At 37.2% G+C, this 26,937-nt stretch overlaps 1 protein-coding gene across 3 annotated transcripts; it reads left to right on the top strand.

Annotated features, from left to right (window-relative positions):
• The first annotated feature begins 6,244 nt into the window (after positions 1-6,244).
• Positions 6,245-26,454, top strand: LOC138328427 (alpha-N-acetylgalactosaminidase-like). 3 transcript variants are annotated; one of them, XR_011209210.1, is made up of 9 exons: positions 6,245-6,349; positions 8,775-8,970; positions 9,513-9,687; positions 17,508-17,682; positions 19,890-19,984; positions 21,158-21,319; positions 22,654-22,851; positions 25,868-26,360; positions 26,392-26,454. XR_011209210.1 is itself a non-coding variant. In XM_069275233.1 (8 exons), the coding sequence occupies exons 2-8, from the start codon at positions 8,795-8,797 to the stop codon at positions 26,123-26,125; spliced, it is 1,239 nt and encodes a 412-aa protein (XP_069131334.1). In that variant the 5' UTR covers positions 6,245-6,349; positions 8,775-8,794; the 3' UTR covers positions 26,126-26,454. The 3 variants fall into 3 exon arrangements, 2 of the variants coding, with proteins under 2 accessions (XP_069131334.1, XP_069131336.1); XM_069275233.1 differs by having other exon boundaries at positions 25,868-26,454; XM_069275235.1 differs by having other exon boundaries at positions 6,277-6,343; positions 25,868-26,454.
• Positions 26,455-26,937: the final 483 nt, after the last annotated feature.

The raw sequence follows: 26,937 nt of genomic DNA, 5'->3' as shown, positions 1-26,937 counted from the left end.
GTAGTTGGAGACTACCCTCTAGTGGCATTGTCGTTCAACTCAAAGTTTACTAGTTCATCCTGGCGCTTCTTCGGCTGATTGAAGATCATGATCTTACTTTTGTCGGCACTAAGATTGTAACGTTCTCTAGCTGCAAACTTTCCCTGTAGGTGCAGCATGACCTGTAGTTCACAAGGGTCTTCAGACAGGAGTACAATATCATCTGCACAAGTAGGAGTACCTACATGTATGGAGCCTATTTTACATCCCAGATCGTTCCTTTCCAGCAGAGCCAGAAGTGGGTTTATGAACATTTTATAAGCTGTCGGTGACCAGCATCATCCTGTCGAACACCCTGTCGTTCCATAAATGGTTCCGAGATAGATCCTTCCCATTTGACACAGGACTTGGGGTTGTTGTACCAATCCTTCATCAGGAGCCATTCTGTGGAATGTAAGCCGTACTGATATAAACCGTCTCAGCATGGAATTATGCCAGACTACATCGAAAGCTTTTGAAGCATCAAGAAAGGCTGCATAAAGTGTGTTGTCAGAGTCGGTACATTCGGCAATACACATTCTTGTTAGGAGTAGAGCTGCGTTGTTAGGGGATGTTCCTTTGGTGAACCCTTTCTGCATCTTGCTGAGATGCGTGTTGATGACTTGGGCATTTCGTTCAAGATGCAGTTTCTCGAAGACCTTCCCTATAATACTGGAGATGGTGATTCTACGATACGAGTTAGGATCGTTAGGTGGCTTCCCTTGCTTCTTGAATATCGGGTGTGATTATTCCTGATTTGAACGCTTGTGGGATACTTTGTTCTGCATGTATCTTGGAGAATAGCTTGACTAGGGTACCAAGTAAGCCGCTTCCTGCAAATATTAGATGTTCTGCTGTTATACCATCCTTGTCAGCCGCCTTACCGAGGTGAAATGATCTAACTACATTGCTGATCTCTTCCTCTGTATACGATTTCTTAGAGGCTTCTCTGCAGTAATTAGTGATAGCTTCGATATCACCATCTATTTGTGACTGATAGTGGTTGTCATATAGGTTGTTATCCTCAGGCTGACTGAGATGTTCGAAGTATCTTGCCCATCCAGCACAGATTTCATCAGTGTCCTGTAAGTATCTGTCATCAATGATGTGGCGTGACAGTTTGCCTGAGTTGTTGTTGCTTCTTTGTCTCTTCACAAGGAGGTGGAATAATTTCATATCTGATGGGTGGGCTTCCATTATATCTCTATATCTCTCTTCGGTTGCAATATCTCATTGGTCGGCTATAAAAAGTCTATCTTTTCGGGACGTTTTACATCTATATATGGATTTCGCCGTTACTATTCAAACATACACAACTGTGGACTTTTTATAGCCGTTATTTCCATAAATTGAACTTTTTTAACATTGCATAATCAATGTTTACTCAATTAAAATCTGACTGTGCCCTTTAAGGCCTTGCCTTAACAGTCATAAATCACTATATTTGGAAGTTAACACACTAGTTACCCATAATACGATCCATATTTTCGGCCAATGGCATGAATGAGGTATAAGCACGTGACTTGTTTACTACATTTACGTTTTACTACTGTACAAAGAACGCGTTTTTATACCATTATAGAGAAAATCCCCCGCGGATCGTGGTTTCATTTCCAACATTTCAAATTGCAAAGCAATTCAATATCATCACATCATCGTTTAATTTCCATATTCTTTCCAACCCAAGGACGTATATCTCACTTATAAATCCTTGATACGTGTGTCGACTGCAACAGTGTATTCAGGAAAATATAGTCGATAACAATGTTTTGAACGAGATAGCATTTGATGTCCTTTAGTTGGATGACATTTATATACTCCACCCAAAAATTACACCGGAAGTTTACAATATTCGTCCCTATACAAAATTAAAACATCTTTGTCGAAACGAAACAAATTCAATGAATAATATACAAATATTGGCATTGTACATTTCGTTGTATATAACGTATTATGCAGCAGTACATATTTTTGGTTGCTAGCGATGTTAAATACATTAAAAGTATGAGATAAAATGAAATTTGAGCATAAATAATCTCCGCTATTTTTATAAATTACACAAATATTTGTCACATGGGTACCTGAAAGCACATGACATGGAGTAAAAATTAAACAAAATTCCACGAGAAAAACATGATCAGCCGGCTAGGTAAAGGTAAACACGTCTTTGTAAAAAATTCACTGTTACTTTATGTCTTTATTAAGTGTGAATTTTTTGTGAACTTGTTTTTTAGACCCGTTTCTTCATATTAGACATAAACCATTTAGGATCTGCCAAGCAGACGGCTTCAAATTCCGATGTTTGGCATTTATCCAAAGTATGCCATTGCTGATGTGCATAATTAAGAAAATGTGTATTGATTCTGCAACTATATGGACTTTGACAGATAGAAATAGTTATTGCGATCAGAAGACAAATATTTTATTGCAACATAAAATTGCCGTTAATTACTGGAAAGATCATTCGTACTGTAATGTTTTATTTGAATAGATACATATAAAGTTAAAATGGTATCAATATATATTATCAGTACAATTTAATTTATAAATAAGACGTTAAATTATAGTAATTTACTGAAAGCAAAATTTAACTTGCGTTTTGCACAAATTAACTGCGATACACGGTAAAAATCTACAATACTGGTTATTGTCCTTCATCAGGGATAGTTCACACAGTAATTCAAAAACTCATATTTTTCCTAGCTTGTGATAAGTAATTTTTAACAGATGATATTTTCTTTTTCAGACGCTATAAAGTGTGAATGAACCTTGCGTGGAGTATAGTTATTTTAGGTATAAGCACATCGTTAGACCACAAGAGGATATTTAGATCGGCAAATATTATCTCGTGATTATAATTAAAAAAGATTATATTGAATTGGGCAGTAATTAAATATATTTAAAGGACCTTATTATACATTTTAAACAAATTATTAAATTCTTCTTAAAATGTTTAACTATGTGTATGGATTGGATTAAATAGACATTTCCTAGAATGGCACTGCGTGCGCGATAATTAGTTTGTATAATTACGTATCCCATTTGCTAACAATGGAAACCTGGCGCGTTTGCAATCAAAGCATGTGGAATAAATGAGTAAGTCGTTCATACGACGTTAAATCTACTTGCCAGTAGATATTTACAACTTTATTAAACTCTGACCAGACTTGAGGAACCCAGTACAGCTACTGGCCTTTAGACAAGAAAAGATTTTATTATCGGGCTTTGTTGACCATTCTTGGATACCGGACTGCACGTTGCTTTGGTTACGTGAGACTTCTTACTGTTGCCACTTCAACCACAAACGGGTTTTGTAATCCGACTAATCTAATTACACTTAACATTGGTCAGTGTCGTGGGGCACAGGGGACACTGGGGCCTTCTTCTGGGCACGCACGTCCTATATGTTTTTCATGTCTCAAGTGATTATCATCAGACTAAACAACTACTGTAATACAGTGTTCCAGGTAGGTACCCTTATCCACAAATACCACCAGTGTGGTTAACAACTTTATAGAATGCTATGTTACGTAGGTGGCAGCCTCTATTAATTACAAGTACATTGTAAGCTCATCACATTTAAATTCGTAACCTGTTATTACAATCATTCGATAGTCCAATAGGGTTTTATGGGTTAATTTATACTGGTAGTGCATTTTAATTTAATTTATTTGTTAATGAAGCTTTATATATTAAAATTAAAAATAAATCTAAAATACCAAGTGTATATATATAGTTTACTAAAACATTATTTCAAGATTATTGGAATATCATATTTCATCCAATAATCTTTTCATTAATTTATTTTTTTACACTGGCTTTTTACATATATCAGAAACCTGATTATCATGACAATGTATATAAAATACCATATTACAATGTTGAATAAGTACCTAATATTCTACATTAATTTTGATTATAATATACACATGTATTATTGGTAAATTCAAAGGTTGTGGGACAGACATGCATGATTTACGCATTGTACAGCTACCGTCAGCTCCACTTCACGACTGCCTGTCATGACAATAATTGAGGTGTATTCAGCGTCACTTTCTATATGTTTTGCCAGCTAGTTTTTACCTCATACCTCGATCATCCCAATCTACCCCCCCCCCCCCCCCCGGGAACCGGTGTACATGTTTACCCAGGCTCTACAACAAGCATGTACATGTATCTAATAAGAATGGTACTTATGTGTTTCAAACTCATGAACCTGTATGATTTTTAAACGGTAAAGTATATTTGTTTGTCTTAACAAACTTCCATAGAAACAATTCTAAAATCCATTATTATATAAAGATACTGCCCCCCATTCTCATAAAGCCGTGCAAACACAGAAGGTAACGATTCTGCCCTCTGGCCCATCTGTCGATGGTCACCTTGAGGCACCTGTATAGCTGGATACTGTGGCTTACCTGTATGTTTGACAAGTTATTAATTATTGAACCATGACGCAATATACGATCAAAGATATACTTGCGGGGTTTGGGATCATAAACTTATGTGTGTGTACCGGTAATTAAGAATCAAAACAAGCTGAATTGGGTACTTGTAGGTAGACTAGCCACCAATTAGTGGAGGACGTCATTTATAGTTTGAAGTGGATTTAATTCTGCATGATCTTTTAATAGACGTTCAAGATTTTAATAAAGAATATGTAATTAAGCTAAGCTATTTTTACGTACAATACTTTATATAACTGTAAAATAGCAAGAAAAATATTAAAAAAGTGTAAGATATCTTAATGAAGAGACGATCTACTACAAAGGGTAATCGCTAGACAAACTGAGTGATAGGCACCAAATCTTTCTGTTTAAGCTATGTATTACCCGGTATATGATTGTATTACTGCATATAGCTGATAGCTTATTATAAAAGAAAAAGTGTCTCAAAAGCACATTAGGACTGGTTTTTGCTGTAATTCAAAGTTGTTTTTGACTTGTGAAAATGCTTGATGTATGATATATATATATATATATATATATATATATTTAATGCAATTTACCCGTAAAACATTTACTTTTGAAAACGTAATATAGACAATTTAAGATAAGAAATGGAAACTACTGATATAAAATTAAATAGACATATACTTAATGAATATAAATCAATCTTTATTACTTTTGCAGTGAAAAGGTTTTATTTCATGTATACCCAAAAAAATATTGTATTATATAGTTATATATACTGTACATTAAATTGTAGATGTTGTAATTAAAAAAAATAAACACTTAAAAATTATAATTATGTATTGAACTTTTTCTTCCCCGATCCATAACTGTAACACATCACCTTGTCTGTCTAGGTCTCAATGTACCTGGACACGATGTCCACCTGTAGTGGACACCGTGTTCACACGTAGTGGCACTCCGTGTCTACCTGTAGTCTAAATCTTGTGCACTCCGTGTCTATCTGTAGTGTAAACCCTCGTGCACTCCGTGTCTATCTGTAGTCTAAACCTCGTGCACTCCCGTGTCTACCTGTAGTCTAAACCTCGTGCACTCCGTGTGCACAAGGGTGTAACCTTGTCTACTACCAACTGTACGTCCTTGCTGTGCCCTTTATAATAAATCACTATATTTGGAAGTAAACACACTAGTTACCCATAATACGATCCATATTTTCGGCCAATGGCATGAATGAGGTATAAGCACGTGACTTGTTTACTACATTTACGTTTTGCTGCTGTACAAAGAACGCGTTTTTTATACCATTATAGAGAAAATCCCCACGGATCGTGGTTTCATTTCCAACATTTGAAATTGCAAAGCAATTCAATATCATCACATCATCGTTTAATTTCCATATTCGTTTCCAATCCAAGGACGTATATCACTTATAAATCTTGTTCCAACCAAAGGGTTGAGCTTCCGTGTAGCCCACTCTCCTTTTTGGGAAACTATTACTTGTATTGATACGTGTGTCGACTGCAACAGTGTATCCAGGAAAATATAGCCGATAACAGTGTTTTGAACTAGATAGCATTTGATGTCCTTTAGTTGGATGACAAATATACCCCACCCAAAAACTACACCGGAAGTTTACAATATTCGTCCCAATACAAAATTAAAACATCTTTGTCGAAACGAAACAAATTCAATGAATAATATACAAATATTGGCATCGTACATTTCGTTGTATATAACGTATTATGCAGCAGTACATATTTTTGGTTGCTAGCGATGTTAAATACATTAAAAGTATGAGACAAAATGAAATTTGAGCATAAATAATCTCCGCTATTTTTATAATCACAAATATTTGTCACATGGGTACCTGAAAGCACATGACATGGAGTAAAAACATTGCTTCAGCCGGCTAGGTAAAGGTAAACACGTCTTTGTAAAATTTAATGTTAGGCTACTTTATGTCTTTATTAGTGTGAATTGTTTTGTGAACTTGGGTTTAGACCCGTTTAATTCTACATGACATAAACCATGTAGGATCTGCCAAGCAGACGGCTTCAAATTCCGATGTTTGGCATTTACTACTCTAACTGTTTCTGTCTATTAATGTTTGCACTCACAAATTACTTCACATTCACGTTTGCATTCAGATCAGTAGGCCTACTATTTAGCTGGATTTGCGATTTACAAATGTACATGTGTACGGCTTAGTGAGTTGCCACAGTGCTAATATGATTTTAATCAAATTTTACTAATTGAACATCAATCAAAATACCTATTATACATGTATAGTTAGCATAAGCTTTTAAGTATTACATGTAATTTATCATTTATACATTTGGTTGTATTTTTTTATTAGAAACAAATATATAATTCTCTGAAGTGCTCAGACAGGAAAAGGGGCAATTAATTCTGATATTGACTTGTATACAAGCCTTTGACATGTCCACATTTTAAATATAATAAACAATTATGGTCCTCTGTGGAGGGATACATCTAGAATTGTCTCCCTGGAAAGAGTTTTTTTCTCGAGGATGAAGCCTGAGTAAAAATAACTCTTTCCAGAGAGACAATTCTAGATGTATTCCGACACATAGGGACATAATTATTTTATTATACTGATCAAAATTCAAATGAATTAATAAATTTGTTATAATTTGTCTGGTTAAAGAACTTATAAAGATGTTTCCGAACAATGTTGCTAAATTTGTCGGACTGCAAAAAATAAGCAACAGCATTGCCATTGTTGGTTGACATTGCAGACGGCGTTCACTTCCGGTCACGCGCAGAGCTTCCAAGGGGTTTAATTTTCCTAGGGTTATTTCCCTGAGGGGTTATTTCCCTCGCCTTCCAATTCTAACGTATTCAATGTCATGTGATCAAGTTCAATCCAATCAGAACATTCTAAATGAAAGTGAAGTATAATAATCTTTATTGTTGTTAACAATACATATATACTTTTGTTTGTTGCGATAATTGATAGCTAACAAGAGCTAATGTTATTTGTATGAAATATGCGACTTTAAAATAAAATTTATTTAAGCATTGATGTTACGTATACTATTTTTTAAATTTTATCGGAGTATGAAAAAAAAATTGTTTGCAAACTGTGTGAATCCACGTAGCGGATTCTCACAAATGTTTGCAAAAATTTTTTTTTTATAACCTGATAAAATTAAAAAATAGTGACATCAATACTTATGATTAATTTTATACTCTATTTGATAAAATGAAGTTTGTTTAAATGTAACATTGTAGTGGTTTTTCAAGGGATTCTTTTTTCCGAATCAATACGCAACCTCAATGTCTCTATTTAGTCGTCACGATAACGTCGGGGTTTCGCGCCAATTCTCGGATTTTTTTTTTCATAGTGGTATGCAAAAAAGATGTTGGCCAATCAGAAAGCCGGATTTGGTATTAAAACAAAGAAAAAATAATTATTATATTGTATTGTAAGCTTGTAATATTCATGCATCATACAATGTACATGTACATGACTAACATGTACGCACTGTGTTGCTTAATTATATCAAACCAAATTTAGGGACCAGCCTTTCATAAAATTATCGCACAAAGTAAGTTATCAATCAATTTGCAGAAGAAATCAATAAAGAAAGCTCATAGTTTTGATATTTTCAGTCTGCATTTAATAAAGTGTGTAAAAGGGGGAGACAGAAAGGGACATTTATTGGGTTGATTATGATTATGCAACCATTGTTAAGAACTGTCAAGTCAGTCTACAGAGCCATACCTACCAACCCTCCCTATTTTGGAGGGCGACTCCCGATTTTGAACCCCCGGGTCATTTAAGGCCATTTTAGCAAGTCCAAATTCTTTAATATTCGAAATATGCAAAAATCAACCTCTAATTTCTTCATAGGGGTTAGAGGGTTATTAAGTAGAATTTCTTGAGGTTAAAAGTTTAAACACATGAAATTACCCTCATGGGAATTTTAAAAATTTGGCAAGTATGAGATACAGTATATTCAGAGCAGAAAAAATACATGACCAGACACGAGTTTGAACATGAGACCTCCAGATATTAGCTGGATGATTTGTCTATAAATTGAGTTACATAATTAAATCCAAACCTGCCTATAAAGATGACACAAGGAACCAAGAAAAATTGTCTTTATAGCCAAGTGGTTAATAGAAATTGTCCATTTAGTTAGGACCCAAAGAAATTGACTTTATTAAGCAGGTGGTCTTTAGAGGTAGTTGCTAAGGTAGGTTTGACTGTACGTGGTCGCTGGTGATCAACTTGATTCAGATCAACCATTACAGATCAAGTGCCATTTTATTTAGCCATTGACAACTTATTATTGTATTTTGATTATTTTCTTATAGAGAATTGGACAGCTACAATAATGACAATTGCCCAAGCCTGTCTCCTGGTTTTATTGGTGCTCATCTATCAAATCGGACACGACCAAGTGGTCTCGCTGGACAATGGCCTGGCTCTCACACCACCCATGGGCTGGATGCATTGGGAGAGATTTAGATGTATCACTAATTGTACTGAACAACCAAACGATTGTTTGACGTAATTATCTCATCATTCAAAATATTTCAATTGTTAAAACCAAAGATATAGATTCATTTTTTTATTAAAGGCCCACTACCTTTCCAGAGTAAAACATAAAGGTTTCTTAAAAACATTAATAACATAAGAAGATATGATATTGATGGCTTAAGATGAGATTTTCTATGTAATTTTTATGACAACAGTGGAGAGTCATTTCGTTGTTTTGCCCTCTGGCACAGTGATAGTCAACTACCGCGAGATATTTTGGATGACGGCGTGAAACATAAGACGACCCACATTATGAAAATTAACATTTTATTTGTTTTAATCACTTTGTTCAGAAAGTGATAATACATGTAGTATTAACGATAAGTTAAATAACTTTTGTGACTACAAAATTAAAAATCTCGTTTTACATTTCCATTTTAAAGATTAAAAAAGCCGTTTCGGAAAGGTAGTGGACCTTTAACATTAATGTGAACATGTGAAACTTAAATCTGCTGGAAATGAAAGAGTTGGTGTATGACACTTAAGCTGAGAATTTCACTGTGGTTTTATAGGGAGGATTTGATTAAGAGCCAGGCAGACAAGATGGTGTCTGAAGGTTACCGGGATGCTGGGTACCAGTACCTATCTATCGATGACTGTTGGATGGCTAAGGAGCGGGACAGTAAAGGAACACTGGTGCCTGACCCCGTCAGGTTTCCTAGCGGCATGAAGGCTCTGGCTGACTACGTAGGTCTTTACCAATCAGAATTTTATGAGCAAGTGATAGTATAACTCGTGATGTCTTTGTTGAAAAATGAACACTTTTTTAACTTAGAATTTTAGAATATATTTTGTACTGATAGGAACTAAACCTTGATATAATTTACACATGGCTATACATACGTCTGTTGGTCTAACTTTACACATGGCTACATAAGTCTGCTGGTCTAACTTTACACATGGCTACATAAGTCTGCTGGTCTAACTTTACACATGGCTACATAAGTCTGCTGGTCTAACTTTACACATGGCTACATAAGTCTGCTGGTCTAACTTTACACATGGCTACATAAGTCTGCTGGTCTAACTTTACACATGGCTACATAAGTCTGCTGGTCTAACTTTACACATGGCTACATAAGTCTGCTGGTCTAACTTTACACATGGCTACATAAGTCTGCTGGTCTAACTTTACACATGGCTACATAAGTCTGTTGGTCTAACTTTACACATGGCTACATAAGTCTGTTGGTCTAACTTTACACATGGCTACATAAGTCTGCTGGTCTAACTTTACACATGGCTACATAAGTCTGTTGGTCTAACTTTACACATGGCTACATAAGTCTGCTGGTCTAACTTTACACATGGCTACATAAGTCTGCTGGTCTAACTTTACACATGGCTACATAAGTCTGCTGGTCTAACTTTACACATGGCTACATAAGTCTGTTGGTCTAACTTTACACATGGCTACATAAGTCTGCTGGTCTAACTTTACACAAGGCTACATAAGTCTGCTGGTCTAACTTTACACATGGCTACATAAGTCTGTTGGTCTAACTTTACACATGGCTACATAAGTCTGCTGGTCTAACTTTACACATGGCTACATAAGTCTGCTGGTCTAACTTTACACATGGCTACATAAGTCTGCTGGTCTAACTTTACACATGGCTACATAAGTCTGTTGGTCTAACTTTACACATGGCTACATAAGTCTGTTGGTCTAACTTTACACATGGCTACATAAGTCTGCTGGTCTAACTTTACGCTTGGCTATACATAAGTCTGCTGGTCTAACTTTACACATGGCTACATAAGTCTGCTGGTCTAACTTTACACATGGCTACATAAGTCTGCTGGTCTAACTTTACACATGGCTACATAAGTCTGCTGGTCTAACTTTACACATGGCTACATAAGTCTGTTGGTCTAACTTTACACATGGCTACATAAGTCTGCTGGTCTAACTTTACACATGGCTACATAAGTCTGCTGGTCTAACTTTACACATGGCTACATAAGTCTGCTGGTCTAACTTTACGCATGGCTACATAAGTCTGCTGGTCTAACTTTACACATGGCTACATAAGTCTGCTGGTCTAATTTTACACATGGCTACATAAGTCTGCTGGTCTAACTTTACACATGGCTACATAAGTCTGCTGGTCTAACTTTACACATGGCTACATAAGTCTGCTGGTCTAACTTTACACATGGCTACATAAGTCTGTTGGTCTAACTTTACACATGGCTACATAAGTCTGCTGGTCTAACTTTACACATGGCTACATAAGTCTGCTGGTCTAACTTTACACATGGCTACATATAGTCTGCTGGTCTAACTTTACACATGGCTACATAAGTCTGTTGGTCTAACTTTACACATGGCTACATAAGTCTGCTGGTCTAACTTTACACATGGCTACATAAGTCTGCTGGTCTAACTTTACACATGGCTACATAAGTCTGTTGGTCTAACTTTACACATGGCTACATAAGTCTGCTGGTCTAACTTTACACATGGCTACATAAGTCTGCTGGTCTAACATTACACATGGCTACATAAGTCTGTTGGTCTAACTTTACACATGGCTACATAAGTCTGTTGGTCTAACTTTACACATGGCTACATAAGTCTGCTGGTCTAACTTTACACATGGCTACATAAGTCTGCTGGTCTAACTTTACACATGGCTACATAAGTCTGCTGGTCTAACTTTACACATGGCTACATAAGTCTGTTGGTCTAACTTTACACAAGGGCTACATAAGTCTGTTGGTCTAACTTTACACATGGCTACATAAGTCTGTTGGTCTAACTTTACACATGGCTACATAAGTCTGCTGGTCTAACTTTACGCTTGGCTATACATAAGTCTGCTGGTCTAACTTTACACATGGCTACATAAGTCTGTTGGTCTAACTTTACACATGGCTACATAAGTCTGCTGGTCTAACTTTACACATGGCTACATAAGTCTGCTGGTCTAACTTTACACATGGCTACATAAGTCTGCTGGTCTAACTTTACACATGGCTACATAAGTCTGCTGGTCTAACTTTACACAAGGCTACATTAGTCTGCTGGTCTAACTTTACACATGGCTACATAAGTCTGCTGGTCTAACTTTACACATGGCTACATAAGTCTGCTGGTCTAACTTTACACATGGCTACATAAGTCTGCTGGTCTAACTTTACACATGGCTACATAAGTCTGCTGGTCTAACTTTACACATGGCTACATAAGTCTGTTGGTCTAACTTTACACATGGCTACATAAGTCTGCTGGTCTAACTTTACACATGGCTACATAAGTCTGTTGGTCTAACTTTACACATGGCTACATAAGTCTGCTGGTCTAACTTTACACATGGCTACACATAAGTCTGCTGGTCTAACTTTACACATGGCTACATAAGTCTGCTGGTCTAACTTTACACATGGCTACATAAGTCTGCTGGTCTAACTTTACACATGGCTACATAAGTCTGCTGGTCTAACTTTACACATGGCTACATAAGTCTGCTGGTCTAACTTTACACATGGCTACATAAGTCTGTTGGTCTAACTTTACACATGGCTACATAAGTCTGCTGGTCTAACTTTACACATGGCTACATAAGTCTGCTGGTCTAACTTTACACATGGCTACATAAGTCTGTTGGTCTAACTTTACACATGGCTACATAAGTCTGCTGGTCTAACTTTACACATGGCTACATAAGTCTGCTGGTCTAACTTTACACATGGCTACATAAGTCTGCTGGTCTAACTTTACACATGGCTACATAAGTCTGTTGGTCTAACTTTACACATGGCTACATAAGTCTGCTGGTCTAACTTTACACATGGCTACATAAGTCTGCTGGTCTAACTTTACACATGGCTACATAAGTCTGCTGGTCTAACTTTACACATGGCTACATAAGTCTGCTGGTCTAACTTTACACATGGCTACATAAGTCTGTTGGTCTAACTTTACACATGGCTACATAAGTCTGCTGGTCTAACTTTACACATGGCTACATAAGTCTGTTGGTCTAACTTTACACATGGCTACATAAGTCTGCTGGTCTAACTTTACACATGGCTAACTTTACACATGTACATAGTCTGCTGGTCTAACTTTACACATGGCTACATACGTCTGCTGGGTCTAACTTTACACATGGCTACATACTCTGCTGGTCTAACTTTACACATGGCTACATAAGTCTGCTGGTCTAACTTTACACATGGCTACATAAGTCTGTTGGTCTAACTTTACACATGGCTACATAAGTCTGCTGGTCTAACTTTACACATGGCTACATAAGTCTGCTGGTCTAACTTTACACATGGCTACATAAGTCTGCTGGTCTAACTTTACACATGGCTACATAAGTCTGTTGGTCTAACTTTACACATGGCTACATAAGTCTGCTGGTCTAACTTTACACAAGGCTACATTAGTCTGCTGGTCTAACTTTACACATGGCTACATACGTCTGTTGGTCTAACTTTACACATGGCTACATAAGTCTGCTGGTCTAACTTTACACATGGCTACATAAGTCTGCTGGTCTAACTTTACACATGGCTACATAAGTCTGCTGGTCTAACTTTACACATGGCTACATAAGTCTGCTGGTCTAACTTTACACATGGCTACATAAGTCTGCTGGTCTAACTTTACACATGGCTACATAAGTCTGCTGGTCTAACTTTACACATGGCTACATAAGTCTGTTGGTCTAACTTTACACATGGCTACATAAGTCTGCTGGTCTAACTTTACACATGGCTACATAAGTCTGTTGGTCTAACTTTACACGTGGCTACATAAGTCTGCTGGTCTAACTTAACACATGGCTACATTAGTCTGTTGGTCTAACTTTACACATGGCTACATTAGTCTGCTGGTCTAACTTTACACATGGCTACATAAGTCTGCTGGTCTAACTTTACACATGGCTACATAAGTCTGCTGGTCTAACTTTACACATGGCTACATAAGTCTGCTGGTCTAACTTTACACATGGCTACATAAGTCTGCTGGTCTAACTTTACACATGGCTACATAAGTCTGCTGGTCTAACTTTACTTTACACATGGCTACATAAGTCTGTCTGTTGTCTAACTTTACACATGGCTACATAAGTCTGCTGGTCTAACTTTACACATGGCTACATAAGTCTGTTGGTCTAACTTTACACATGGCTACATAAGTCTGTGGTCTAACTTTACACATGGCTACATAAGTCTGTTGGTCTAACTTTACACATGGCTACATAAGTCTGCTGGTCTAACTTTACACATGGCTACATAAGTCTGCTGGTCTAACTTTTACACATGGCTACATAAGTCTGCTGGTCTAACTTTACACATGGCTACATAAGTCTGTTGGTCTAACTTTACACATGGCTACATAAGTCTGTTGGTCTAACTTTACACATGGCTACATAAGTCTGCTGGTCTAACTTTACACATGGCTACATAAGTCTGCTGGTCTAACTTTACACATGGCTACATAAGTCTGCTGGTCTAACTTTACACATGGCTACATAAGTCTGCTGGTCTAACTTTACACATGGCTACATAAGTCTGTTGGTCTAACTTTACACATGGCTACATAAGTCTGCTGGTCTAACTTTACACATGGCTACATAAGTCTGTTGGTCTAACTTTACACATGGCTACATAAGTCTGCTGGTCTAACTTTACACATGGCTACATAAGTCTGCTGGTCTAACTTTACACATGGCTACATAAGTCTGTTGGTCTAACTTTACACATGGCTACATAAGTCTGCTGGTCTAACTTTACACATGGCTACATAAGTCTGCTGGTCTAACTTTACACATGGCTACATAAGTCTGCTGGTCTAACTTTACACATGGCTACATAAGTCTGCTGGTCTAACTTTACACATGGCTACATAAGTCTGCTGGTCTAACTTTACACATGGCTACATACATAAGTCTGCTGGTCTAACTTTACACATGGCTACATAAGTCTGTTGGTCTAACTTTACACATGACTACATAAGTCTGCTGGTCTAACTTTACACATGGCTACACATAAGTCTGCTGGTCTAACTTTACACATGGCTACATAAGTCTGCTGGTCTAACTTTACACATGGCTACATAAGTCTGCTGGTCTAACTTTACACATGGCTACATAAGTCTGTTGGTCTAACTTTACACATGGCTACATAAGTCTGCTTGTCTAACTTTACACATGGCTACATAAAGTCTGCTGGTCTAACTTTACACATGGCTACATAAGTCTGTTGGTCTAACTTTACACATGGCTACATAAGTCTGCTGGTCTAACTTTACACATGGCTACATAAGTCTGTTGGTCTAACTTTACACATGGCTACATAAGTCTGCTGGTCTAACTTTACACATGGCTACATAAGTCTGCTGGTCTAACTTTACACATGGCTACATAAGTCTGCTGGTCTAACTTTACACATGGCTACATAAGTCTGTTGGTCTAACTTTACACATGGCTACATAAGTCTGCTGGTCTAACTTTACACATGGCTACATAAGTCTGTTGGTCTAACTTTACACATGGCTACATAAGTCTGCTGGTCTAACTTTACACATGGCTACATAAGTCTGCTGGTCTAACTTTACACATGGCTACATAAGTCTGTTGGTCTAACTTTACACATGGCTACATAAGTCTGCTGGTCTAACTTTACACATGGCTACATAAGTCTGCTGGTCTAACTTTACACATGGCTACATAAGTCTGTTGGTCTAACTTTACACATGGCTACATAAGTCTGCTGGTCTAACTTTACACATGGCTACATAAGTCTGTGGTCTAACTTTACACAATGGCTACATAAGTCTGTTGGTCTAACTTTACACATGGCTACATAAGTCTGCTGGTCTAACTTTACACATGGCTACACATAAGTCTGCTGGTCTAACTTTACACATGGCTACATAAGTCTGTTGGTCTAACTTTACACATGGCTACATAAGTCTGCTGGTCTAACTTTACACATGGCTACATAAGTCTGCTGGTCTAACTTTACACATGGCTACATAAGTCTGCTGGTCTAACTTTACACATGGCTACATAAGTCTGCTGGTCTAACTTTACACATGGCTACATAAGTCTGCTGGTCTAACTTTACACATGGCTACATACGTCTGCTGGTCTAACTTTACACATGGCTACATACGTCTGCTGGTCTAACTTTACACATGGCTACATAAGTCTGCTGGTCTAACTTTACACATGGCTACATAAGTCTGTTGGTCTAACTTTACACATGGCTACATAATCTGCTGGTCTAACTTTACACATGGCTACATAAGTCTGTTGGTCTAACTTTACACATGGCTACATAAGTCTGCTGGTCTAACTTTACACATGGCTACATAAGTCTGCTGGTCTACTTTACACATGGCTACATAAGTCTGTGGTCTAACTTTACACATGGCTACATAAGTCTGTGGGTCTAACTTTACACATGGCTACATAAGTCTGTGGTCTAACTTTACACATGGCTACATAAGTCTGCTGGTCTAACTTTACACATGGCTACATAAGTCTGCTGGTCTAACTTTACACATGGCTACATACGTCTGCTGGTCTAACTTTACACATGGCTACATTAGTCTGCTGGTCTAACTTTACACATGGCTACATAGTCTGCTGGTCTAACTTTACACATGGCTACATAAGTCTGCTGGTCTAACTTTACACATGGTTACATAAGTCTGTTGGTCTAACTTTACACATGGCTACATAAGTCTGCTGGTCTAACTTTACACATGGCTACATAAGTCTGTTGGTCTAACTTTACACATGGCTACATAAGTCTGCTGGTCTAACTTTACACATGGCTACATAAGTCTGCTGGTCTAACTTTACACATGGCTACATAAGTCTGCTGGTCTAACTTTACACTTGGCTACATAAGTCTGCTGGTCTAACTTTACACATGGCTACATAAGTCTGTTGGTCTAACTTTACACATGGCTACATAAGTCTGCTGGTCTAACTTTACACATGGCTACACATAAGTCTGCTGGTCTAACTTTACACATGGCTACATAAGTCTGTTGGTCTAACTTTACACATGGCTACATAAGTCTGTTGGTCTAACTTTACACATGGCTACACATAAGTCTGCTGGTCTAACTTTACACAAGGCTACATAAGTCTGCTGGTCTAACTTTACGCATGGCTACATAAGTCTGCTGGTCTAACTTTACACATGGCTACATAAGTCTGTTGGTCTAACTTTACACATGGCTACATAAGTCTGTTGGTCTAACTTTACACATGGCTACACATAAGTCTGCTGGTCTAACTTTACACAAGGCTACATAAGTCTGCTGGTCTAACTTTACGCATGGCTACATAAGTCTGCTGGTCTAACTTTACGCATGGCTACATAAATCTTACATAATTCTTCCTATCATAAATAATCATAACATACAGTGGTTATACCGGTAATAGAACACTTAAAATGTCTTCATGAACTAAAAATGTTAAATCATTTTCTACGATAATTTCTTATTATTATTTAACATTTATTAACAGATTCATGGTAAGGGACTAAAATTAGGGATCTATGAGGACTTTGGAACTGCTACGTGTCAAGAGTACCCTGGCAGTGAGTTCTACCTACAGAAAGATGCACAGACTTTCGCTGACTGGGGAGTGGACCTTCTTAAGTTGGACGGCTGTAACTCAAATGTCAATGACATGAAAACAGGTACAGTATATAATATAGCCAAACTTCAGTCAGCAAGCATCATAAGCATGTAAAGGGATATGTAAAAAGCAGCGAGCTTATGATATGATAAGGTTACACCATGGTGTGACATCCTCAATCTGTCAACATCTCCTTACTTACTACTACATCATAAATATCTGAGTCGATTATTAGCTTTAAAGGGTCGAGCATGTCACTGTGTCGGCCACCTTTTCGTCCCTCTCTCATCCATCCACATTTCTTTAAATAATTACTAGTTATAAAGTATTGCATAGATTGCAACTAATTTCGCCACAAACATCCTTGAGAGAAGGTGTTTTTATACCTGGGGCTTGATGATCTGGCCCAATACGGTGGACATAGAGGCAATTTCTGTGACAGGAGATTCTTGCCACAATGATTGATATACATGTGTAATGGCAGCTAGTGCTTATAAGCTCACCATCATCAGATGGTGGGCTATTCAAAATCGCTTGTCGTCATTGGTCCGTCCTTCCGTTCGTCTGTCTGTCTGTCTGTCCTTCCGTCCCTCCATTAACAATTCTTGTTATTCATATTTCTCAGAAAAGAAACTGAAGGCATCATTCTAAAATTTCATATGTATGTTCCCAAAGGGCCCTAGTTGTGCATATTGCATTTTAGGACCGATCGGTCATCAAGATGGCTGCCAGGTAGCCATCTTTGAATTTGATAGTTAAAGTTCGCTATTTATCAGAAAGTACTGAAGGGATCATTCTCAAATTTCATATGTATGTTCCCCTAGGGTCCTTGTTTTGCATATTGCTTTTTGGGACCGATCAGTCCTCAAGATGGCAGCCAGGCAACCATCTTGGAATTTGATAGTTAAAAATTTGTTATCACTATTTCTCATAAAGTACTGAAGGGATTATTCTCAAATTTCATGTGTATGTTCCCCTAGGGCCCTAGTTGTGGATAGTGTGTTTGGGACTGATCAATCAACAAGATGACAGCCAGGCAGCCATCTTAGATTTTGATTGTTAAAGTTTGTTTTTTCTATTTCTCAGAAAGTACTGAATGGATTATCTAAAATCTTATATGTAGGTTCTCCTAGAGCCCTTGTTGTACATATTGTGTTTTGGGACCAATCTGTCAACAAGATGGCCGCCAGAAAGCCATCTTGGATATTCATAGTCAAAGTTTGTTATTGCTATTTCTCAAAAAGTATTGAAGGGATCATTCTCAAATTTCATATGAAGATTTCCCTAGGGCCCTAGTTGTGCATATTGCATTTTGGGACCTGTATCAGTCATCAAGATGGCCTCCAGGTAGCCAACTTGGATTTTGATACTTAAAGTTTGTTATCACTATTTAATATCAGAAAGAAATGAAGAGATCATTCTCAAATTTCATATGTATGTTCCCCTAGGGTCCTTGTTTTGCATATTGCATTTTGGGACTGATCAGTCTTCAAGATGGCCGTCTGGTAGCCATCTTGGAATTTGATAGTTAACGTTTGTTATCGCTATTTATCAGAAAGTACTGAAAGGATCTTTCACAAATTTCATCTGTATGTTCCCCTAGGGCCTTAGTTGTGCATATTGTGTTTTGGGACCGATCGGTCAACAAGATGGCCGCCAGACAGCAACATCTTGGATTTTGCCATAGTTAAGTTTGGATTTCGATAGTTATTTTCTCAAAAAGTACTGAAGCGATCTGTCACAATATTTCATATGAAGAGTCCCTTAGGGCCCTAGTTGTACATATTGTGTTTTGCAACTGATAAGTCAACAAGATGGCATAGCGGCCGCCATCTTGGATTTTGATATTTACCACTACTTCTCAGAAAGTACTGAAGGGATCTCTCTCAAATTCCATACGTAGGCTCCATTTAGGCTCAAGGTGTGCATCATGCCTTGTGGGACTGATTGGTCAACAAGATGGCCAACCAGCCTTTTTAGGGTTTCATCATTGAAATTTGTTACCGCTGTTTCTTAGAAAGTACTGAAGTGATCTGTCTCAAATTTTATATGTAGTATGTTTGAAAATGTTTGAAAAGCAGGGAAAAGATCTCTCTTTCCATTGTCAGACATAAATCATACTTTGGTGGGCGCCAAGATCCCTCTGGAATCGCTTGTTTTCTTGATGTTCTTAAAAAAAAAATTCTAAATATTCGTTAATTTAGTTCATGACATACCGAAACTGTTCATTCTAATTTGACTCATGCATGAGTAAATGTTGACTTTCAGGTTACGAAGCTATGGGTCAGTTCCTCAACAAGACAGGACGTCCAATACTCTACCTCTGCTCTTGGCCAGCATACGTACAGAAAATGCCAGCATTGGTAAATATTGCTTTAACTTTATTATTTCAGTTAAACCTGTCTTGAATAAATGGTCACCTACCTTACGTGGTCAGTGGTTGGTCATTGAAAATGTCGTCTTGTCGTGTAATGATTAAGTAAATGGTCACCTAATTACTGGTCAGTTGTTAGTCATTATTAAATAATGATCACCAGTCTACTGGTCAGTGGTCAGCCATTGATTAAGTAAATGGTCATAATTACTGGTCAGTGTTGTCATTGATTAAGTAATGGTCACCTAACTTATGGGTCAGTTGTGGTCATGTCACTAACTTGTGTCAGTTGTTAGTCATCTGATTAAATAAATGGTCACCTAACTTTGTGTCAGTTGTCAATAAATAAATGGTCATATATACTGGAATCGGCAGTGTCAATGTAGGGGCACTATTGTTGAAATGATCCAGTTAGGTTTCACAGATTCATATGTGCAGATTTTCAACCTATATCAAACTCCTCAACTGATAAGTCTATTATTGTTTTCAACAAAATGAAAACTTTGCGTACACTATCTTGGATCCAACAGGGATGCTCCAAAAAAAGATCCACTTGAACTGGTTCATTCGTCTGGCATGGTGCGTTATAATACAGCAGATTGATACCTGTACAGCTGAACGCACGGTCAATCTCTATAATTAGGGGTAGGCTGATGGAAATCCTTTGAATCGTTCTACAAGGAATTTTTTGGGGTGAGGGGGAACAGTGTTTGTATAAATCTTGGCTCAAACCCCCTGGGTAGGAGGGGCGGGGCTCAGTAAACAGTTGCTGCAAGATTTCAGTCTAAGGGAGGTAATTTAGTTTGTATAAAGAGTTATTTCCCTTTGACTGTAATCATCCTGAGGAGTTGATATCGTGGAGCTAAACGGGCATGTGTGTGTTTCATCAATAGGTGAACAGTATGTAACTAGAGCAATATACTACAAAGTGGGCAATTTAATATGTTGTGTTCACCCAGTCAGGCAGTTAGAGATGGAAGTGTTATCTCTGTAAATCTTTGGATGGGAGAGATGGTGTTTAAGATTTTGAGAGTTATTCCCCTTTGACTGTAAAAGTGTAGTAGAAAACCCATACTGTTTTATATTCATTGTTGGGAAAATCACCAAATAAATTTATCATTTTCAGCAAAGCTCTTGGCATCTCTATGTTATTGTGTTTCAGACAGACTACCCTGCATTTAAGAAGACGTGTAACCAATGGAGGAACTATGACGATATCCAGGACTCCTGGGATTCCCTCTACAGTATTATAGATTACTATGGTTCTAACCAATACAACCTGTCCGCCTACGCTGGACCAGGATCCTGGAATGACCCTGATGAGGTATATGCTTTTCCTACACTTTGAGTTTTTACCTAACCATGATAGGATGTATGCTTTTCAAACCACATTTCGTCTGAGGTCTGTCCGTCAATTCTTGTTACCACTATTTCTTGCAAAGTACGGATGGGATCCGTCTCCAATGTTAAACGTAATTTGCATTTTGTTCTTTCCATTTGATTGTAGTGTTGGTTTTAAAATATTATTTTACTTTAGTCTTGAGTCTTAAGTCTTACCAATTGTCTGTGCTGGTTGTAGAAAAAGGGAGGCAACTCATTCAAGAAGTGCCATTCCTCAGTCTTAGAGAGAGCTCTTTTCTTATTAGCCTCACACTGCTTTTTATATAAAATATTGAACAGTCTTTGGCATAACACGTCTGAGACTGTCCAATATTTTACATAATACCATATTCGCTGTAATTAGCACCCCTCGATCCCCCTATAAGTACGCCTCCCCTTATCTGAAGGAGTAGAAGTTGTATAAATGCCCCTCCCATCCTGTGGATTGTGATATGCTTCTAACATCACCATTGTTTCTCATATTACATGAACTTGGGAGTCTTTCACATATGAATCACTATGTAATATTGTGTCTCAGAGGATGAAAGGCGTAGGCATGTTTACTGTAACAAATTAATGTGCCTTGAGTACAGAAAGAGTTCAAATATGGCTTACTTTTTTGTAAATTTTTTCGTACACAACTTTTAATTCGTTTCCCTTATAAGTGCCCCCTTGGTTACAATTTCTTAAGCACCCTGGGCGCTAATTACAGTGAATACGGTAGACAGTTTTTATCCCCCGCTTTCTCTGAAACAGGGGATATTAATTTGGGTTTGTACGTCTGTCTGTCTGTCTCTCCGTCCGTCTGTCTGTCTGTTACAAATGTTAAAACTAATATTTTTAAATCTTGGTAACAAAGTTAAATGCCTTAAGGGCTTATCCAAGTTTGATCGCTACTTTTGGTAGATCTTAATTAACAAAGTAATGGCGCTTTGATTTAATAAAAAAAAAGTCATTTTCTGCCACTTCCGTACAATAACTGTAATGAATATTAACCGATTTTGTTCAAACTTGGTAACAAAGTTAAATGTCTTACTTCCGAATAAGACATCAGTTTATTTTTTCATGTTTCAACCAAGGTTAAACCTAACCTCAATAATATTTACCTGCAATATGCCCTGAAAGCGGGGGATGGAAATTCAACGAATTTGCTTGTTTGTTTATATATCCAAAACAATATAGTAGATTTTAAGGGCTTATATTCGCCTTTTTGGTGAGGCCAGCAGAATGTTTATTCATGTAATAAATATAATGATTATATATAACTGTATGTTGTAGTTGATAGTTGGAGGGTTTGGTCTGAGTAGCGGCCAGGAGGTTGTCCAGATGGGGATGTGGGCTATGATGGCCTCGCCACTATTCATGTCCCTGGATCTCCGTAATGTACGCCCAGAGTCCAAAGCTCTTCTACTTAACAAAAACTTACTGGCCATTAACCAAGACCCTCTGGGAAAACAGGCTATACGAGTATGGAAGGTAGGTAGGGTTAGGCTTTTTGCCCAATATACATTGAAGCATTTATTTGATGTCACTATTTTTAAATTTTATTGAGGTATGAAAAATATGTGTTTGCAAATTGTGTGAATTTTTGTGAAGCCTCCAAAAAATAATGGCCAGTCTGTCCAAAATCCAATAGGGGTGCCAAAATCACCATCATGAAAATCCTTATATATTCTTTTTCAATTCAACTGGTGCCAAGGTTGTAAGATGACCATGAAGGCCCTTTGGGCCTCTTGTTGATAGTTAAAGTGTTGACGGAACGGTAAAATTTAAATTTGATAATTATGTTATTCTGAAAACCGCTGATTTGGGGAATAACCGTAGTGGTGTTGTAAGCACAATGGCAGTGAGCTGTTTGGTAGTGGAGTATCTCACAAAAGGTGGACATATATGTATTCCTGATGTGGGGCTACAGCAATTTTACAAATCTATATTCTGATGACAATATGACTATATGAATTACATGATTTATTTTTCAAGTAAAGCTATACTAATGAACGAACCTGAGCTAAATATCAACATGTATTTCGTTTGAAAAAGATGGATAAAAAAATATTACTTCCACTAAATTATACATATTTATGATATGACGGTTCTCAAAACTTGGGTTATACAAATGCATAAAATTAATTCACAAATAATTATGTACCTGCATGTATACTGGAAATTAAGCTATGAAATTAAATGTCATTCTGTTTAGAATCATACCTAACTCCATATGGACAGATTTAAAGAAAAAGTTAGAATTTTGTAAAGTGAGTTTGACCAGATGTGGGGTAATCAAGACAGTATACATCGTTGATATAATATTCATGTATATTTCCAGTTTTATGCAACTGCCGATCATTTTGTTCAAAACACCGTAGAGATACAGATACTCTGTACATTATATTGTGTATTATCAGTTATTTACAAAACTTATAAATCCTTGATATAGTTATACAGTTATTACACAGAGGTGTTTGATTATGTATGTATGTATGGTATAACACCCTATTTTCAAGCGTATTCCAAACTCATGTCTATGAAAAATGACTTGATAAGAATAATATAGGTATCTGACAAGGCATTTGTGTCTTCAAAATCCCTATTTACAAACAGATAGTTTATATTATTTATTGCCACGTAGATAGTTTATATTATTTGATAGACACCAAAAATTGCCACGTTAACTTTATCCCGTTGTACTTCTGACGTCACAGGTCAGGGGTCACTGAAAAGGGTCAATGGTTAAATTTGGACCTTCAGGTGTGGTTTCGAGAAAAGTCGCATTATCTCTAATGCCTTGATTGCTATGAAATTAAGATTTTCTCTGTCTAAGTTTTGTCCAATGACGCATTTATCAATTTTTATATACCGAACCATTCTGTGTACTCTTCAAAATTTGCAGTTGAAGTTACTGGTATTTCTCAGAAGTATTTAAGGGACCAAGATCGCTAACATCCTGGACATTCTGGATTCTGATATTTGAAGATTTCACCCCTTGAAACTCATAGACAAATTTATTGAACCCCTTGAAACTATTAAACAAGTTCTTGCTTTCCTGATTATCTTGATGGGTTGAGACTATAGAAATCCAAAATTGGTGCCTATTGGTGCGAGTGATCAAATCATAATCATCTGATCAGTTAGTAGTGTTCTATGAATACTGATTATACAATACAGACTGTTTGCTGGAAAAAATATCAAAATCATAATGATTTTTAGGTCATCTGACCCAAAGGGTCAGGATGACCTATTGTAATCATGCGCCGTCCACTGTCCGCAAACTTTTCATTCAACCGACTTCTTTTCATTAACCGAAAGGCCCAGAGTACTGATATTTGGTCTGTAGCATGCTTGGATAAAGGACTGTTAAGTTTGTTCAAATGAATGACCTTGACCTTCATTTAAGGTCACAGGGGTCAAATAAGCTAAAATCTGTAAACAACTTCTTCTCAAGAATCGAAATGCCCAGGGTACTCATATTAGGCCTGTGTCATGCTGGGATGAAAGGCTACCAAGTTTGTTCTAATGAATGACCTTGATCTTCATTCAGGGTCACAGACGTCAATTGCAAATAGGTTAAAATCTTTAAACAACTTCTTGAGAATAACTAGGAGACCTAGGGACCTGATATTAGGCCTATGACATGCTGAGAGGAAGGGCTACCAAGTTTGTTCAAATGAATGACCTTGACCTTCATTAAAGGTCACAGGGGTCAAATAGGCTAAATATTTAAACGACGTCTTCTCCAGTACCGAAAGACCAAGGGTACTCATATTAGGCCTACGTCATGCTGGGATGAAGGGCTACCAAGTTTGTTCAAATGAATGACCTTGACCTTCATTCAAGTTCACAGGGGTCAAATCGGCTAAAATCTTTAAACGACTTCTTCTCAAGAACCATAAGGCCTAGGGTACCACATATTAGGCCTGTGACATGCTGGGATGAAAGGCTACCAAGTTTTTCTAATGAATGGTCTTGATCTTCATTCAAGGTCACAGAGGTCAAATAGATTAAAATCTTTAAACAACTTCTTGAGAATAACTAGGAGACCTTATATTGGGCCTGTGACATCCTGGGAAGAAGGGCTACCAAGTTTGTTCAATTGAATGACCTGACCTTCATTCAAGGTCACAGGGGTCAAATAGCCTAAAATCTTATAACAACTTCTCAAGAACCGAAAGGCCTAGGGCACTCATATTGGGCCTGCAGCATGCTGGTATGAAGGGCTACCAAGTTTGTTCAAATAAATGATCTTGACCTTCATTCAAGTTCACAGGGGTCAAATCGGCTAAAATCTTTAAACGACTTCTTGTGAATAACTAAGAGGCCTTGAGTACTGACATTGAGCCTCACTAGCTTAAATAAGGGGTCTGTTGTATTGCCTTAATTGTTAGCCACTATTGTATACTGTGACTCTATTGTTTTGTGCAAATGACCGTTAAGGCCCATGGGCCTCTTGTTGAAATTATTTCCATGTTCGTAACAGAATCTTTTTGATCTACAGATTAATAAAGTAGAAGTATGGATCAAGCCTTTATCAAAGCCGGGTGCCTCAGCCTTTGCTATAATAAACACAGATGACGAAGGTGATCCGCGTGTATTTCACCTGTCTCCTGCAGAGCTTGGACTACCACAGACTGCACAATATAACATGACTGACGTGCTGACAAATGAACACTTTGGACCATTCCTGTACTCCCAGTCTATCAAGTTTACCATCAACCCTACCAGTATTTTCATAGCTATTGCTGATCCTTCTTAATGCTAATATATCAGTAACTGTTATAATCAGCTTACTTGTCTGAAAGGCAAGTGAGCTTATGGCATGGTGCAGCATCCATCTCTTTGTCCGTCTGCCCGGGAGTCAATTTTTCCTTTTTAAAGACTGCAATAAACCAAGAAGCTCAGCGATATGGTTTTGGACCTGTAACATGTTGTGATGAAAAACTTTAAAGTTTGTTCAAATGAAATACCCTGACCATCATTGAAGGTCACAGGTTTTACCCTGACCATCATTCAAGGTCACAGACTCTAAGTACGGTAAACCAACTGTCTTTCGCATGCAATTTACTTTCACGAATTTAGTTTGATCTTAAATCCTGCAAAATTAGTATCAACATCAGTTTTATTGAAAATTAATCAACTTGAATGTTCATCTCCGTGAACCTCAGTTGAGACGGAAATCGCAAAATTTAGTAGTCGCGAAAAGTTGTTGGTTAAAAGTATCAATATACCAATGATCTTATAAATTAGTCACCATTTAGATTTACTTTCAAATTGGTAAAACAAAACAAAAAACACCTTAAATTTACTCATGGGCCTATGATATCCATGGATTAAGTGAGAAATCCAGGCCACACTGTTAGATAATGTCCCAAGCCTAGTATATACTCTTCTTATGTTACACTCACATTCCAAATAAAGTTTTCACTGATTTGTTTTTGTCTTTTTATTTTTCAAAAAGGTAATTTTTATTGTAAGTTAAATCTGCTTATTATATTAACAATATTGTAAACAGGGTAGCAATACTTTTTTCACCCAAAAATTGTTTTTGAAAACAGTTAGATTTGAATT

The sequence above is a fragment of the Argopecten irradians genome, chromosome 7 (genome assembly GCF_041381155.1).
Source record: "Argopecten irradians isolate NY chromosome 7, Ai_NY, whole genome shotgun sequence".
In the NCBI taxonomy this organism is placed as follows: domain Eukaryota; kingdom Metazoa; phylum Mollusca; class Bivalvia; order Pectinida; family Pectinidae; genus Argopecten; species Argopecten irradians.
This window is presented reverse-complemented; position numbering and strand designations above follow the sequence as displayed.